General features: G+C 40.1%; 1 protein-coding gene across 1 annotated transcript; it reads left to right on the forward strand.

The window, feature by feature from the left end:
• Positions 1-616: 616 nt before the first annotated feature.
• prlra (prolactin receptor a) lies at positions 617-17,025 on the forward strand. Its single transcript, XM_062554215.1, has 9 exons — positions 617-837; positions 8,162-8,261; positions 8,492-8,624; positions 9,654-9,823; positions 10,819-10,985; positions 12,339-12,480; positions 13,461-13,557; positions 13,720-13,789; positions 14,226-17,025. Exons 2-9 carry the CDS (start codon positions 8,192-8,194, stop codon positions 15,075-15,077), a joined length of 1,701 nt encoding a protein of 566 aa, XP_062410199.1. The 5' UTR covers positions 617-837; positions 8,162-8,191; the 3' UTR covers positions 15,078-17,025.
• Positions 17,026-17,148: the final 123 nt, after the last annotated feature.

A 17,148-nucleotide genomic window follows, 5' to 3' on the forward strand; every position in this document is an offset into this window, starting at 1 on the left:
ATCTTTGACCAGTTGGTGGCGCTAGAGCGTGAAAGTGGCGAGCATGAAACCTTCTGGTGTCAATCAGGGTAGTCTCCTCTATCAGCATACCAAATTTCATGACTTTATGTCTTACGGTTTGGGCTACAGGTGGAAAAATGTGTGGGCATCAGCGCTCAAAAATCGCTTTTCCATTCATTCCTATGGGGAAAAATCGACCGGAAAAACTGGAATAACGGGAGAACGACAAGGCGTATCGAAAAGCTTTATACACGCCACCATCCTCGCATCAGGACGCACGCGTGAGAAGTGGAACGGCGTCTCTAGCTCCAAATCCCTAGGACAAGATAGGGAGACAAAAATGTTCCGCAAGATAAATAAATTTGATAATAATAATAATAGGAAGAACAATAGTGTGCTTTTGCAAGCACACTAATAATAGGAAGAACAATAGTGTGCTTTTGCAAGCACACTAATTAAGGGATCTGGGTCTACATGGATATGACAACGGGCAGGTAATGCAGCCGCATGCACAGGCCGAATGAATGGGGCGTTCAGCCGGTGCATGTTGTCAGAGGTGGGCGGCGTCTTCAGAGGGCAGATTTCCAAAGCAGACCGACAGCAGTGTCAATATTGCACACTCCACCCGCTTCTTCTTAAGACCGGTTAGACAGGAGATGCTGTAATTTCGTCAGTTCCAAGCTTGCCTCCGGAGTTTAAGGAAGTAAGAGTTTTCCAACACGGTCTGAACCAATTAGGCTACAAAGTTCAACAGCTTTAGATTTATAGATTTAAACAGTTCAATGTAGCCTTTCAACGTTATTCGCGAACGTGGGTGATACCGCGACTGTTTCAGAGGTAAGTAGCCTAGTGTTTTTTTTTAACGCAGCGCAGAGCCTACAATAGAAGTGATTGCGGGTGGTGTATTGAACATTGAAAAATCTTAGTAGCTTTCCTGTAGCCTACACTTTTGGCCGAACCACTTAGATTTTAATTAATCAAGTCATGCGCTCGAACTTATTTGCGTATTTGGTTAGGCTACTTGACTTAGTCTCACCTTCGTGGATGAGTCTAGCCGAGGTCAGAGGACGCAAAATAAACAACAAAAAAGCTTGCATGCGAACGGATTGAGGGGTGCTCTGGTTAAATGAAAGGAATACTGGCCGTTTTATATCCCGTAGGTTAAGGACCTCAACATCTTGTGGTTTAGGTGAGGTGTAGCCTGCGCGCATCAGTCTGTGAGCGCGCCGGTGCCTAGGTTATTGAGAATCACCAACATGGCTTGCCTTGGTATACTGACCGAGGTCAGAAACATCCTTTCTCATCCCACACAAACGAATTGTATTGCATTTTGCTGTTGCATCGGTTTAGTTTTTAGTATTGGATAGATGTCTGCCTGCGGTTCCTTGTTGTTTCTAAACAAATGGATAGCCATTGTCTATTCTAGAGAGAACATTCAGAAGTTTGAAGGCAGTTTCTCGGTTTCAGCAGACGATATCAGTAGCATAATTTGCACATCTTTGGATTTTCATGACAGAAAAGCTGTTTAAATTCTTGGATTCTTGTCATGACCATGAATATTGCCCTAAATAACATAGCCTAACTGACATAGCAAAGAACACATGAGTTTCTATTATTGCATTCTCTTGTGATTATTGTTTGTATGGATGTTGTTGTTTTTTTGTTTGTTTGTTTGTTTGTTTGTTTTTTTGGGGGGGGGTATTCAAAATAAATATTTATTCTCAGAGCAGTGTTTATTATAGCCTATAAGAACTAGTTGGAGAACGCTGTTATTGCCGTCGGTTATGTAAGACGATTTACTCTTGGTAATCCGCATATCAGTGACCATAGTCAGGCTACTTCTAGTTCTTAAACCACTTTCATCCTCTGAAGCACCAGCAGTTAAAATGTAATATTGAAGCACATAAGTACACTGACTGACAGCTACTATTTTGTCATGATTTAGAAAGTGTCACTGACTTGCAAAACCATTGCTTGATGTATTTCTGACCATTGGAAGCACTGGAAGCTCTTGCTTTGTCCTCCAACTTCTATCTTTTCTGCCTATGATGGATGCATGTGACTTATTATTTTATTTTGTATATAATTGCAGCTATCAGAGTTAAAACTGATTTACTCATGTACTTACTACTTACAGTATAAAAGTAACATTTTATCTACATTGCAATATGCTTCTCACAGACCTGACGGCTAACAAGTGAAAGCTACAGATCAGTGCTGTAGTCTAGTTAGTGCCAACTGGTAGCCTATGTCCTGCTGAATGGCCAAATGAATACTCTATTGTGATAGCATATTTCATTGGTTTAACCAGACGCTTTGCTATCTCTCTCTCTGATAAGGAGGTGTGTGCCACATACTAAAGAGCTGGAAAAATAATGGTCTTGTTTGATAATGTGAAAGTAACACCTTCAGTGATATGACTACAACCTAAAGACACCTTGAGAAGCATCTTGTATGTCTCACAAGCCTGTAATTACTGGGACTCGATGGCTTTGTTATGGCTTTGCTGGTTTTACATTGTAGTTTCCTTATCTTCTGATTGCCTACTTCCTCATCAGTCAACTCCAAAGAAAATACAAAGTATTCTTGGAGTAATGTCCAGGACCTGCTGTACAGTAAGGAAGATTATGTTAGTGCACTATGGCTAATCCACAAATAACACATATTAAACATTCAGAAATTCCCTGCATGTACTCTCTCAGGAAGAGTAGTGACACAAACACTTGGAATTTTGTGATAACATAGAAACCAAGTTCCTCTATGTGCCCTGTAGGCCTAGCTGTTGTTGGTGTCTGAATGTTGTTTTGGCATCAGTGGGGTAAGATTTCCCGGAGGCCATAGGGTATGCATATGTATGGGGTTTTTTTAGACGTCAGCAGGTAAATATCCACTGTTGTTACTTACAATCTAGAAGTTTGTTGAAGTTTAGACAGGTGCTACCATTAGATTGGTAGATGTTGTAGCAGAAATAATAGAGTACTTAAAGACACTCTAACGTGATGGGTAACGTCACTTCTCTTCAAAACTCTCCCGTGCAATTGAAACTCTCCTAAACACGTATCTCATCGGTGATTGGGTGGAATCGTTTGTTATGTTTTTATGGTCCAGGTTGGACCAAGTTGTTTTTGGAGCCTGTGCTGTCCACAGAGACCGTGGGTTTTTTTACGTTGTATTCAGGGGATAGGCAGCTAGCGGATGGTGAGGTGAAACTGCTTAACATGACTTAGAGCACCTTTAATGAAGACAATGGCATGTTTCTTCTTCACCCTTGTTCCTGATCGAGCATTCTAACATGCAAATTACACAAAATTGTCCAAATTGTAAAGAACAAATGTCAAGAGTTCACTTGTTACTGCTCCTTCTCATCTACTTTGCAACCTGGCCAGTGTATGGTGACGGCAACCTAAAGCCCACAGGTGATCATTAGGCGGCGTTACGCAGGTCTTAATCACTCTGCATCATCAGATGTCTCCATGGAGACCTGTCCAGTCTAAATAATGTAATGTTCCTAATCCACCCAGGTAGTGTTACTGTATAGCAATAATCCAAGGCTCCCTCTCTCTCACCGTCCCTGATCTCTGACACCTATGTGTGCAATTCTACACCCCTGATCATGCCTAAACAAAAGGGATTTTGTGATGCCACAGTGTTAATGTCTCTGATGTAGTCTGATGTAACTCATGACATATTACAGACAGAGTGGCAAAGTACACAATGAGATTGTCCTCACACAGGGTGGACTCATGCAAGTAGTTCTGATCAACCAAACTTTACACCATGTCCCTTAGAAAAGCAAAATAGTGTAGGACAAAGTATGTAATTCATGTTTAGTTCATTAAGAAGAAGCAGTCTTTTACTGTTGCAGGTGATATGGCCTTTATTTAATTAGGAGCAAGTCAATCTCTCTTTTCAGTTTACAAGTTAGAATTATGCAGACTTACTGAAAATTGCTTATAGTGAAATGTGGTCTCAGCATGGATTGTTAATCTAGTGAAAATTTGCATTTTGATTTTGGGGATAATGTATGCATCTGATTATGAGACTTTAATGTAAAGTAGAATTTTCAGGTTCATAGACACAGGAGAGGCTGAACATGGAGCATAAATAGACCCCAATAGTACAGTGGCTGATTTTGTTGTTATGTATGTCCAAGAGATTGTTTTTCTTTCATATCATGTATACTGTATAACCACTTCTGTTAGGCCTGATATTTGGAACTTATAATATTATGCCCTGAAGCAGTAGGCAAAGAAAGGAATTGGAAAGTTGGTCAAAAGCTACCAGGCTCGTGTAGGAACATTGTATTGTTTGTCCTTAGCATTGCTTCTTTGGCTTAGTAGCTTATTAAGGGAAGTTATATAAGTTGGCTATATACAGTACAGGGGCAATCCTAAGCACTTTCAATTATCCAGTTATCCAATCACTGCACTACTCGTCAAACCAATTTGTGTTTGCTAATGTGGTTGATGCATTCAGGCGTAATTACATAACTGCATAATTGCATGTTGGGGGGCCGAGTGCATAGCTGCATAGACACCCATCATGTTTCTTTCTTTTTTTATTAATCATCTTGATCTTATTCTTCTGATTAGGGTGTCAGCCTTAGAACAGTATTGACAAAATATCTTCAGACCAAGTTGTTTATTGGCTTTTCTATTTGCAAAGCATTTGTCCATTATGGCCTAAAATATGGGAGGTCACATCTCAGCACCAATATGGACTCAGAACCCTTACTGTGGTTGTCACAGCATTATTAAAACATGTGTGTTTCCTAATATTTTTGATGAGTTGGCAGGACATTTTTATCTATCAAACTAATAAACAGCAGTCCCCCAAGAAAGTTAACCACCTTGAATTAATGTCAGATAATTTGTCATCTGAATCCTGTCATTAAAGATAGAAAGTACTTCATAGCCTACTGTGTGTTCATCATGAACATCGATGGCACAACCCACATTGATCATAGTTCATACTGCTGATCATCATGTTTAACTTTGACGGAGTTAAAATACACATCTCATTTTTAAGTTGTTTGTTCCATTTATCAAGCTGTAAGTTTAGCTTATGATAAAAAGCCTATATGGGCATAGTAAAATAACTATACCCATATAGGCTACCTCAGTCCAGCTCAAACTGTGATTTGGAAGCATGATCTTCACAGGACAGGCAATGTTGATAGGGCAGATTAAAGCTATCAAATTGTTTCAGTTGACTGGAGCTTCATCTGTACGTTGTCTGAACAGCTGGTTCTGTAGCTGACATACTTGACAGGGTCAAATAGAAAAAAATGTTTTTCTCCAAACAGGTAGAGTTTGGTATTTTACTGCCCTTTTAGCTTTTCTGCTTTGTATCCCACAATCCTCCTGTGCGCATGAGCCCAATGAGAAGGCGGTGAGGGCAACATCTGCACCATATCTAGTCCAACATGGGCCAGCACTGATTCCCCCTCTTATGACATAAGCCCTTACATAATCAAATATGCCGTACTTCCAGCTGGGTTTGTTTTTTCCCTAATCCTCTGTGTCACTCAACACGGAGCAGAGAAACATCCACACTCATTCACTGTGTCATTGGTCTCAGTCTAATCACTTCACTTAAATTGTAAATATGGCTTCTGACTAGACCCTGGTGTATATGGGGGAGGGGCATAAGAGAGACCCTCTGTCATGAAAGAGATTTCAGATGGTCGTAACGTATCATGGCAGCACATGTAGCACATGACACACACATTTCCTGACACTCCACCCTTAAATAGGAAGACTGTGGTTCTAACTCAAAACACTTTGTCAGATTGTGAGAATTACTCCTGATGATGCCCCTTGTTTCAGTATGTGCTCAAAGACATTAGCTCAAAGTTTTTGTAGTCCTGATCAGTTATTAGCTCTGAAAATGTTGTTAGTTTTTGTTTCTACTAGTCTTTCAGTTTGGTTTCTGATTTAAATGTAGTTTTAGTGATCTTCACAAGTGCAAGTGCAAGTAATTTGATTTTAGTTTTGTAGGATGTTCTAGCTTTAGATCCATTTATCTGACTAGTTTTAGTTTTTCAGGGTTTTTTTAAATACCGTAATGTCTTGATTTAGAGTTGCCAAAACAAGTACAATGAAATAGTCAAATATAATACTTTTCATTCACTCCTGGTCCTTGAATAGACCAGTGTCTCTTAAGAATTTAAACAGAACAGGAGAAAGTTGTATTGAAACCACAATGCAAAGGCGGTTTGGATAACTGTCACTTTCATTTTTCTTTCAGTTATCTAAATGTTCACTGCTAGTTTTAGTTTAGTTTGAACTAGTTTCAGCTAGTTTTCATTGTAATAACCCTGGTGCTGGCATTGTAAATAGAAAGCACATTAGCTCAAACCAAGCCATTTACATTCCAGGAAATCAGTGCTTGCTTCAGTAGAACTGAAGGGAAGGGAGTAGTTGATCTCAAATATCAACAACCTTTGAGTACAATTGCAGTCTATCTTAAATATTGTAACTTATTTGGTCTAAATCTATGTACAATGTGCTTGACTGTCTTTTATTTACTACTGGATCAGCTTTAATGAGTGGAATTTGATGGCAGAGAGCTTTCACTGGAGACATGTTGAAGTGGTGTTGGGAATAAAGAATGTGTAGATGCGTAAGCTAGCTTTTATTATGTGTTGCAACTGGTAATCATTAATCAGAAGTCTCCATGAAATAAGTAAGGGATAATCAACGACGCGCCGTGCGTTTCTAGGAAAATAATGCACGTTCAATAAGAACCCGACGCCGCAGGCGGAGGGGACTTTACACTTCGATAAGGGCATTATTTTCCTAGAAATGCACGGCCCGTCGTTGATTATCCCGCTTATACCACTGCTACTATCATTTTCGTTTATATTGCCGCTGTCTTAGATACAACGTTGCTGTTTTTACCGTTACATTCACATTGGTGAATTAATATTCAAGTATAATAAGCCCAAAAGAAGGGAACTACTTCATAGTCGTGCGGTATACTATAATCTGTAGTAGCCTAATCAACTGACATTTTTTTTACAAAAACAAACCACTTTTCCCAAAAAATTAATAACAAAGAAAAAATAATCACACTTGCAATGCAATAAGTGAATATACTGTTAAACAAATAAAAAATGTTGCAACAAAACAAAAAAGAAAAAGAAATGGCTTCTGTTCAGATCTGGCCACAAGTCCTCGTTGACCTCTCGGGCCAGGCAACGGGGAACATATTACCTTGTGTGCCATATTGAATATTACCTTGTGCGCCACCTCAGTGTCTCTGCAGGCTCCTTTCATTGCTTGTAAAAGAAGCATGCAGGTATTTGGTGGTCATATACTTTTCATTGGCCCACTGAAAATGATTATTCGATAGGTTTTAGAAATGGGGAGTAAAGGGACACTCAATGTAAAATTACATGCTTGACCAGGTACACAATAAATTATCTGAAGTCTTTTTGTAGTGCTAAGCCTCAGATTGATTGGTGTTCAGTTCTTTCTGTGTTTTCAGGTTTGTGTGTGGGTTTTACCAAGATGTGCTTGCATTTTTTAGGGGATTTTACTTTTGTAGTGTCTCATATGTAAGACATCTTTTGTAGTGTTTTGCAATAAGTGTGTTGCAGAATTTCAAACAATGAGAAAAACAGAGAATGTGATTAAGCTGGTTACATCGTATTTAAAGTATGTAATACAACGTTTAGGTATTGAGGCTTTCATCTAAACATTCAATTTATATAGCAAGCTCTCATACATCACTTGGCCAACAAAGGAGACTAGCTAAGGTTATTGGGTGTAAATCATTATATGGTGTTCATTGTTTGGACTTCTGAGCTTTGTAATCACATGTTCCCTGGTATTTTTCCATTGCTGCCTTGGCTCCGCAGCTACTGTGTGTGTGTGTGTTTGTGTGTGTGTGTGTGTGTGTGTGTGTGTGTGTGTGTGTGTGTGTGTGTGTGTGGGACAAAGAGAAACATTAAGATTGAGAGTCCATCCTGTGATTAAAATATTTTTTTCTGAAACATCTGTCTGCTGACATTATGTCAGTAAAGGTGAAATTGTAGGGTTTGTAGGGTTGACATCAGTGATTAGCCCACATTTATGATTTTTCCCTAGCATATTTTCCCACATTTCAGTTACCATCAGTTGAAGTAAATGGCACTCTTGTCTGTCTTCCTTTCCAGCATTTACACAAAGGTCCACGGCCCACTGGCATGATGAGAAGAAACATTGCAACAGATCTCATCCTCTCCATTGTATTCAGTGTAGTGACAAATACCATTTGTAAGTACAAATAACATTATTGAACTATTAAATATTAACACATGAGAAATTTGTTTCAGCTTTTTCTTATGTGTGCACTTGGTCTGTCACCTGAGAAATGTTGCTCTGAATTACTGTCACTACTCCTTGAGAGAAGGTTAATTAACTTGTTCCAGTAGAACTTTTGTGGATGGATGGAAAAATACGGTTTGCAGTGAGTGTATTTGAATTGCCTAATCTCTCTGCCTTAGGTGTCACGCCCCCAGGAAAACCCAAGATCACAAGCTGTCGCTCCCCAGAGAAAGAAACCTTCACCTGCTGGTGGGAACCTGGCTATGATGGTGGCCTGCATACCACTCATGCCCTTTACTATAGCTTGGAGAAGTAAGCCATAAACTCTTCATGTCTCAATGTTGTGTCAAACCAAAAAAGCTATAAAATGGCAGGGAAATTATCTACACCCGGTGTGCAGTGCTAAATCTGACCGAAAGTGGACTGTTTAATAAGAACACAGTGGGACAGGTTATTTAAGGGAAATAGAATATGAGCTACAGTACAGTAAGTAGATTTCCAGGGACTTGAGATGGCTTCATTTACAGGGTCAAGTGAACAAGGGCATGTGTGTGCATAAGTTGGTAGGATTGTTTATGGGAACACAGCAGACTCAGGGCTGGAGTCTATGAGGGTGTTTTGCAAACAGCAGCCAGTGTGAACGACGAGCAAAGGTTAATGTCAAACTGCACTAAATCAACAGAATCAATTTCAAAGTAGCATGTGTGTCATGTGTGTAGCTTGTCCCTGTCTGCAGAGCTAGTTACTTCTTGACCAGACTTCTTCATGTGCTTTGTATTAGCACAGTTTGGCATTCCAGAAATATTTAGTTTAGTTGTTGACCACAAGAGCTGTCTTTTTCCAATGCTTAGGGTTATAGGGTTCACATTAGGGTGCAATGCATAGGGTCAGGGCAAATTATTGATGTAATTTGATTATCATTAAATGTGATTATAGTTGTTGGGAGGAGTGGCAGTGACAAAAGTTGATAAATTGCTATATATTTAGTTATACATTCTGTCAATAGTCGGTATTTCACAAATGTGATTTTTAGATTTTCATCCACTCTGTCGGAAGCTTGGCTAGCTTTAGCATGTTCATTTTCTATACAAAATGCTCTGGGAATCTTAACTGGGTTCTTTGAGGAACACACACACACACACATACACCCACACACCGAGAAGCCACCTCCAGCAATATGTTTATCAGATGAAATTTTCACCTCCAGACGAGTCCAGACAGATACCCTGCACTTGAGAATATGTCACGTCATGCCATGTGCTGGCAACCAGTCTCAAGTTGAGGCAGATATAAATGGAAATACATGCATCTGAATGTTTTTCTCTCTGTTGCCCTCTTTAGCTCGGCGGAAGTCCATGAATGTCGAGACTATCATACAGCAGGGCCAAATTCGTGCTACTTCGATAAGAATGCCACCAGCATATGGGTAAACTACAACATCACTGTGGTGGCTACCAACAGATTGGGCTCCAACTACTCGGATTCTGTGGACGTGGACGTAGTCTATATAGGTGAGTTCCTCTGTCATGGTCCTATTCCACACTACAGGCCCACGTTTGAAAACAGAGTTTCAAGGTGAAAACAGGAGTGCAGGTGCAGAGTGCTGCAAGTGCAGAGCAGCCAGTACATTATGTAGGGTGTGTGGTCTGCATCACAAATGACGTTGATCCCAAAAAACAACAGATAAGAGAAATTATGTACTTCAGCTTGATTTTAACATAAAATATTATTGCAGGTTAAAAACAGGATAGGAACAGATAGTCCTTGATAAGATGGCACTTAACCCAATAACATTCAAATGATTGAATAAAATTGTCCTATCATGTCCTCATTTAAGCACTTCTTGTCCTCCCCATCACCAGCTTCCTCTTTTAATGTGTCTTCCACATGTTCTACATAATGATGTCATTATTGTTCAGCATTCTCACATAATAAAGATCAGACTGACATTTTCAGGGGATAATAAACTTCATGTTCGAATTTTGTAAATTCGCCTGCGGCGTTGGGTCCTTATTACCACTTCGAACATGCATTATTTTCCTAGAAACGCACGGCGCGTCATTGATTATCCCTTACGTAATTGATTTCCAAGTTCCAGCAACATTTTTATGGCTATATTCTGTGTATTGTTGCGAGTTGGAGCAACCCTGACTTCTGTGGTTAAACATCAACAGGACCAGTCTTACATGTCGGCAATTCTAGGAACAGTTATGGCTTGGTTAGTTTAACATTCATTTGGTCTCAAAAACATCTTTAAGGAACCACAGGATTTGCTTTGTAGAGAAGCATTACGCTCTCTTTTTTTAATAAGTGATGTAACACACACACACACACACACACACACACACACACACACACACACACCCAAACACACACAGAGCAACTGTTTCTTCATTAGTGAGAGCATTACCAAATGTAAAAGTCAAGTGCTGATTTTTAGTTTTAACTGGTATTATATTGGTTTCATTCCTAATCTCTGTGCTCTTGTGTCCTGTCCTGTTCTCAGTTCAGCCCCATACTCCAGAGAATGTGACTGTACTGGTGAAGGATGACGAGCAGGGTCCTTACCTACGGGTCTCTTGGGAGAAGCCGCGCAACGCAGACACCGGTTCTGGCTGGATCACCCTCATTTATCAGCTGCGCGTCAAACTGAAGAATCAGGACGGGTGGGAGGTGGGTGGAGTGCAGCAAACCAATTCAACCACAAACAACATTTGTGTAGCTTAGCACATTTGTTCAGTATTAGGTTTGGATGAAAAGGGCATCGACTACATTTCATTTAAGTGTGAAAACCTGATAATGGCTGTGTTTTACACAGCACCATAGAAGAACAAAACCCAGCTGAAAAATAGCGGAGGGGTAGATAGTGGCGGTGAGCTTTTAGAAAATCATGTGACCCTAATTATTTATTCACCTAAGACCTACGTAGGTGGCTATTTCCTTATTCCTTAGCCTCTTAGTGACCCTTTGTGGTCCTTTAGAACTTTATTGTAGCCCGCAAGCTACCTGCAAATCTGGCTGCCATGACTACGCTGCAATCAATAAAACAGCAGCAGTAAGACATGTCAAGCTGTCACTCTGGGCAGGAATTTCCCACGTTAGCTTAGACAGCAGCAAGCCTTATGTCTGTCAAACTCTAGTATTTGTTCCAGTAAATTATTTGTTTACTTGGTCAGCCACAACAACTAATAAGCCAATGTTTTTACTGGGTACTGAAGTTGAATAGCACTGCTGGAGGGAATATGGCAAAGTACTCTATAAAAGATTTAACCCCCTTTTCAAATGGACCCACTGAGCAAAAACTGGTCCAAAATATGTACAGAAGACGTGGTCGCTGAACTCCAGAAGACATCTTCCGAGTAGCCAGAATGAAAGTTTTTAAGACGTATTTCCTGGACGTTGAATAGATGTGTTGTTCTGGGTGTGATATAGGCGTCGCTTGAAGACGTCTGAAAGACTTAATTAGACATCCAGAAGACGTCCTCAGAGTAGCCAGAATGGCAGAACGTCTATTTGCAACTAATTTTGGCTGTCTATAGACGTCCCGAATGGGGTCAGGCTGGACTATTGTCCCAATGTCATTTATTAACTGGTTCTGGCTGTCAAATAGACGTCCAGATTATGACCTCGCAGAACGATTATTTGCAACTAATGTTGGTTGTCTATAGACGTCCTGAACCGGGTCAGGCTGGACTATTGTCCCAGTGTCATTTATCAACTCATTTTGACTGTAAAATAGACGTCCAGATCACAGCCTGGACAGACCACTGTTTTTTGGACATCCATAGACGTTGCTTGCTCAGTGGGGAATGTCAAGACTATTGATAGATAAAAGGTTTTAAGGAAAAATTGTTATTTGGGCATTTAAAGTCGGCTAACATCATGCAGGTTTCATTGTTTGGTAGCCTAAATATTTTTATGTCACTAGTTTTTCCAAAAAAAAAAATGTAGTCCCACTATGTGATTCTATGTCACTTTTATCCTGTATGAATCTTTAATGCTGTTTATATGTATCTGTGTATCCAGGAGCATGATGCCGGGCAACAGAAGACATTCAATCTGTTTACCCCTCACTCTGGAGGGACCTACATGGTGCAAGTTCGCTGCAAACCTGATCATGGTTTGTGGAGTGAATGGAGTACAACATCCTATGTCCAAGTACCTGATTGTAAGTCCCCACTTTGAGTGTGTCTCTTTATAGGGGTGTAATTTCTCAAAACTAATGTCACGGTTACCGGTGGGTTCATTTCCGGTGTGCTGATGCATATATAATATATAGTATATAATATATAGTATTTGGAAAAGATTTGTCCATTAATGACTATACTGACATACGGTCCTATATTTAATCCTATGTTTTTGGGAACTTGAATTTGAAACATGGTCTGCACACAAAAAAGCATGCTGTTGATTATTGTTTAAGGCTGTATTTGGTACATTTGGTACACAGCTGTATTGAACCTAATGTCCTATACCTAAACAGCTCGGTACGAATATGTGTACCTGCATACCTTTAGTCTGTTGTCTATGTGTATCCGCATGATGTGTGTAGTTGACTGTCTTGTTCCCAGAAGATTTCTGCCAATGTCCTTTTGAAATGTCCCAGAGCTAGCACCAAATGCAATTTGTTCACCATCTTTAGCTGTTGTAGTGGCACATCGTGGTAGTAGTGTGTCTCATTTAGTCAACAGGGGTTAGATCCTCACTTAAATCAGGGTAAGGACAAACACATATGTAGAGAATTTGACCGGCAATTTTTCATTGCTCATATATATTTTATATAGGGGAAAGAAGCTGCACAAGGAAACCTCTCAGGATATAATATAATGCCACTGACTGGGCCATTTTTCTTATTTTTTTTCCTCCTTGTGGGGAACCAGCGCAAGGCCCAGGTGTCTTGTTTAGTTGATCAGCCCTCTCAACCTGTAATTGCTCTCCAGTGATATTCCAGGTCCCCTGAGAGGCCACTCTGACTATACAAAGCATTCAATAACCTGTTTTCCAGCTTCCACTCTTTTAAAGAACTATTCCCGTTCTCAGCAGTGTATTGGATAGGTGGCAGAGAAAATCACTCACCTTGATTTCTGGGCATAGTTGCACAAATGCCACTGCTCAATTTAACAGTTATACAACCTCTGTGTTTTTCAGATATCTCCAAGGAACGATCCATGTGGATTGCGATAGCTGTTTTTACTGTGTTCGTCTTCATCATTCTCATTTGGACCCTGAATTTAAAGAGAAGCAGGTAATGTCTTACGTTATAGAGCAGGTGAAAATGCATTGACTTCAAAATCAAGTCATAGAGTTTTCAGATTGCAGTGTCTAACGTAGTTTTGTGAATGTGAATGTTGATGACCTTTCTCACTGAAGTTTGGGACTCACAAATTCTTTCTGTTCTCAACTATAGTGTGAAGCACTATTTTCTGCCTCCTGTTCCCGGACCAAAAATCATAGGGATTGATAAAAACCTCCTCAAGGTAGAATACATTTATTTCAATCTGTCTGCATGTCACTCTAGAGGGGTCATGGTGGGGATGTCTAAGATCTTGCATTCATTAACAATAACCTTTACATTGCCTATCAATAGTCTTTGCATTCTCCCACAATACTTTTGTGTTCTTTTGCAATACTTTTGACTTGACTGCGAGGGAATGCAAAAAAATATTGCGAGGGAACTGTTGTAATCATTGCAAAAATAAATTCCCACCTCACTAAACAAAAAATTCCCACCTCACAATACAATTCCCACCGTAACCCTTAGAGAGTTCAGTGTATCCTAATCAAAGCATCAAAGAATATTCCAACATCACGTAGAGACAAACAATATCTTCCAAACACATGCCTCTAACCCTTTTTGCTGGAGCTTTGATTTATCTGGACCAGTGAGCATAATACTTTTTTTTTTTTTTTCAGAATGGGAAATCTGAGGATGTGTTCAATGCTCTGGTCATTCCGGGCTTTCCTCCTTCAGACTACGAGGATCTGCTGGTGGAATACCTGGAGGTTTATGATCATGAAGACCAGGAGCTGATGCTGGATGGGAAGGATCTCCAGGAGGGATGCCTGAAGTTGAAAAGCTCCTCGGACAACGACTCAGGGAGGGGAAGTTGTGACAGTCACACTCTGCTGATGGAGAAATGTGGAGTGGCCAAAGAGGAGCGGACTCTGGAGTCCCCACAGCAGGAGGTGGATGCAGAAACACAGCCCACAGCCTCACCTCAGCCTGAAGATGCTCAACCCAGCGCCTGGCCGATGATGCTGGCTCTTGATCAGCCCTACCAGCTTGACTCACCCTCCAAGAGTCTCTCCGATGTGTTTATTTCACCCCCGGTGTCTCCCCTGCCGAAGTACACCACAGGCCTCACGCACAAGAAAGTCCCTCATGAGCCAAGCACTAATGGCTTAGAGGGTGAAGGAGATGGCGTGGTCTCCTCTCCCAGGACCATGGAGTACGTGGAAGTCCAGAAGGTCGACCAGCAGAATGTGCTGCTCCTCAGGCTTCTAGCTGAAAAGAACCTGGATTCCCACACCACCTCTGTGGAGATGCCTGGGGAGGACTACAGCAAGGTCAAAGGTGTGACCAGTAACAATGTCCTGCTGCTTCAGCAAGAGGTGTCCTCCCAGTACCTCAGTGACCAGGAAGAAACATGCCTCATCATGCAGCAAACCCAGTTGGGGAAGCCAGTTGTCCATCATCCCCCTACTGTGGTTTCTGGTGGCATGCAGTTGACTGCCAATGGCTATGTGGACACTGTCACTTACTGACTAGCGTCACTTCAGACTGAAAGATATACTGAACGAAAAACAGATAGACTACACAGAACTTTCAGGGGTATGGAAGAAAAACTGTACTTTTTCTGAAAGAAAATACGATTGGGGAAAAAAAAGAGTAAGAGTGACAGTCAATCCAGTGATGTCACACACTGATTTCTCACCAGCTAATATGAACATTTACTGTATGTTGGCTGGCAAACTTGGCTGTGTTTTTGTTATTTTGGGGTTTTAGCCCAAAAATATTGGATACCCTTTGTTCAATACAGCACTGGAAATGTGGTCTCTTTGAATGTGATGCTCCATGAACTGCACATGCATACAGGCTGCTTGGAGTTGAAAGACCCCTGTTGTGTACTGAAATCGTTTTAGTAGAACACTGTTACACTGTATTCAATTAATGGGTTGTTTTATAAATGATGGATTAATTGTTGGTGTAGTCCTGCCCTCTTAAACCCCCACTGCCACTCCAGCCCTCTGCTGATATGCTTGACCCCAGCTGCTTCATCGCAGCTTTACTAAATCTTTAACATGTGAGTGATTACTACTGAAGTACACCCTGTCCTTTTATGTACTCTATAGAGGTAATCTGTACTTAAATATAAATCATTTGTATTTAACTTGACTCAAAATCAGTGGTTAATTGATGCTGATTTACCTGCAGAGCGGACCTTCAGAATACCTGTAGAAATCTATCCACAGATAATGAACTTAAGCCACTGACTCATGACCTATGAGTTAATAAAGTAGTGTGAAGGTTTTCTGCAATAACAAAACCTACCAAAGCAACATTCACAAATGCATTCTTATTTCACTGTTAGTATGACAGCTGAATGACCTCTACATAGCAGTGAACGTGTAGCAGCACTGACTCTAAAGATGTTTTATTACTTAAGTCAATATATAAATTATATAATTGCTACAGTCTTTTATTTTCCGTACAGATGTCTATTGCTGTTAAACTTTAAATGAACAGGAAAAAAGCTGATAATGAATGTACTGTATGTAAAGATTGCACAGTTAAACATGGAGCCATAATTGTGATTTGGCGTGTATATATGGTTGACTACTCATATCCGAAGTGACACTATTCAAATCCACTGGTATGTATAAAATATGTGCCAATGTGTATTAGTTGCCTAAGTGTATTCATGGACATTTAAGAACTGTGTATTTTCGTACATTGGTTATAGCCAAAAACTGTTTGGTTTAAGATCTTGTAAAAAAGTTATTAAGAATTTAGATTTGGTCCTACTTACAGTGTACACTGTGAATTGTTGTCAGACTATATGAGTTTGTGATGGTGCATATTCATGTGCATTAGTTATGATTACAAGTCGTTGTATGTCATAAATACCCATTTAATGGACAATGTAAGGGTAGAAAAAAAGATGGAGAAAAGAGCCACTGACAAACCATCATGTTGCCTTATTGTGAACCAGATGTCACATGACTTTACAAACCTTTTTTTTTTTTGTTTAGATGTACATAATAGATATCAATCTTTGCTATACTGTAGGTTATGTGTTGGTGAAATTGTTCAACAGATTATTGGAGTGGGGAGAAACTGCTTTTACTGTGATTAGCCATAACTGCAACATGCTTAAAATCCATCTAATGTGTTTCTTGTTGTATGATATCACTAATCGTTTCCTTCAGCCCACTCATTGGGAATAAATAAATGCGATAGCCTACAGTTCTCAGTTACGGCCTGAGTTATGAATGAAACCGTATGTGTAATCTAAAATGGTCATGGACAACAACATACACACAATATTGCCTATTTATACTGGCAAATGGAGGATGAGTTATATTTTCCTTACACGGGTGAATTTAAAATGGATGCTTTATGAAAGCAGAAGCATCTGCTGGTAGAGGACTGACAGATTGACAGATGTGTGGCATGACGTATGTTCTGAAACAGAATAAAAATTCAAATCTATTCCATTTGTGCTTTGAATTTGTGGAGCCCTCCTGGTGACATCGGTGGGACAATATCATCACCACAAATTGTTCATGCTTAAGAGTTAGTCATTTGTGACAACAAGGTCACTAAGTATGATGA

Source organism: Sardina pilchardus, chromosome 14, assembly GCF_963854185.1.
Source record: "Sardina pilchardus chromosome 14, fSarPil1.1, whole genome shotgun sequence".
Taxonomy (NCBI): domain Eukaryota; kingdom Metazoa; phylum Chordata; class Actinopteri; order Clupeiformes; family Clupeidae; genus Sardina; species Sardina pilchardus.

Bases quoted from the DNA above. Each gene is read 5' to 3' on its own strand.
- prlra (XM_062554215.1), top strand. From the start codon at position 8,192: ATGATGAGAAGAAACATTGCAACAGATCTCATCCTCTCCATTGTATTC. The intron at 9,824-10,818 runs GTGAGTTCCTCT...TCCTGTTCTCAG, and splicing joins CGTGGACGTAGTCTATATAG to TTCAGCCCCATACTCCAGAG. The intron at 10,986-12,338 runs GTGGGTGGAGTG...CTGTGTATCCAG, and splicing joins AGAATCAGGACGGGTGGGAG to GAGCATGATGCCGGGCAACA.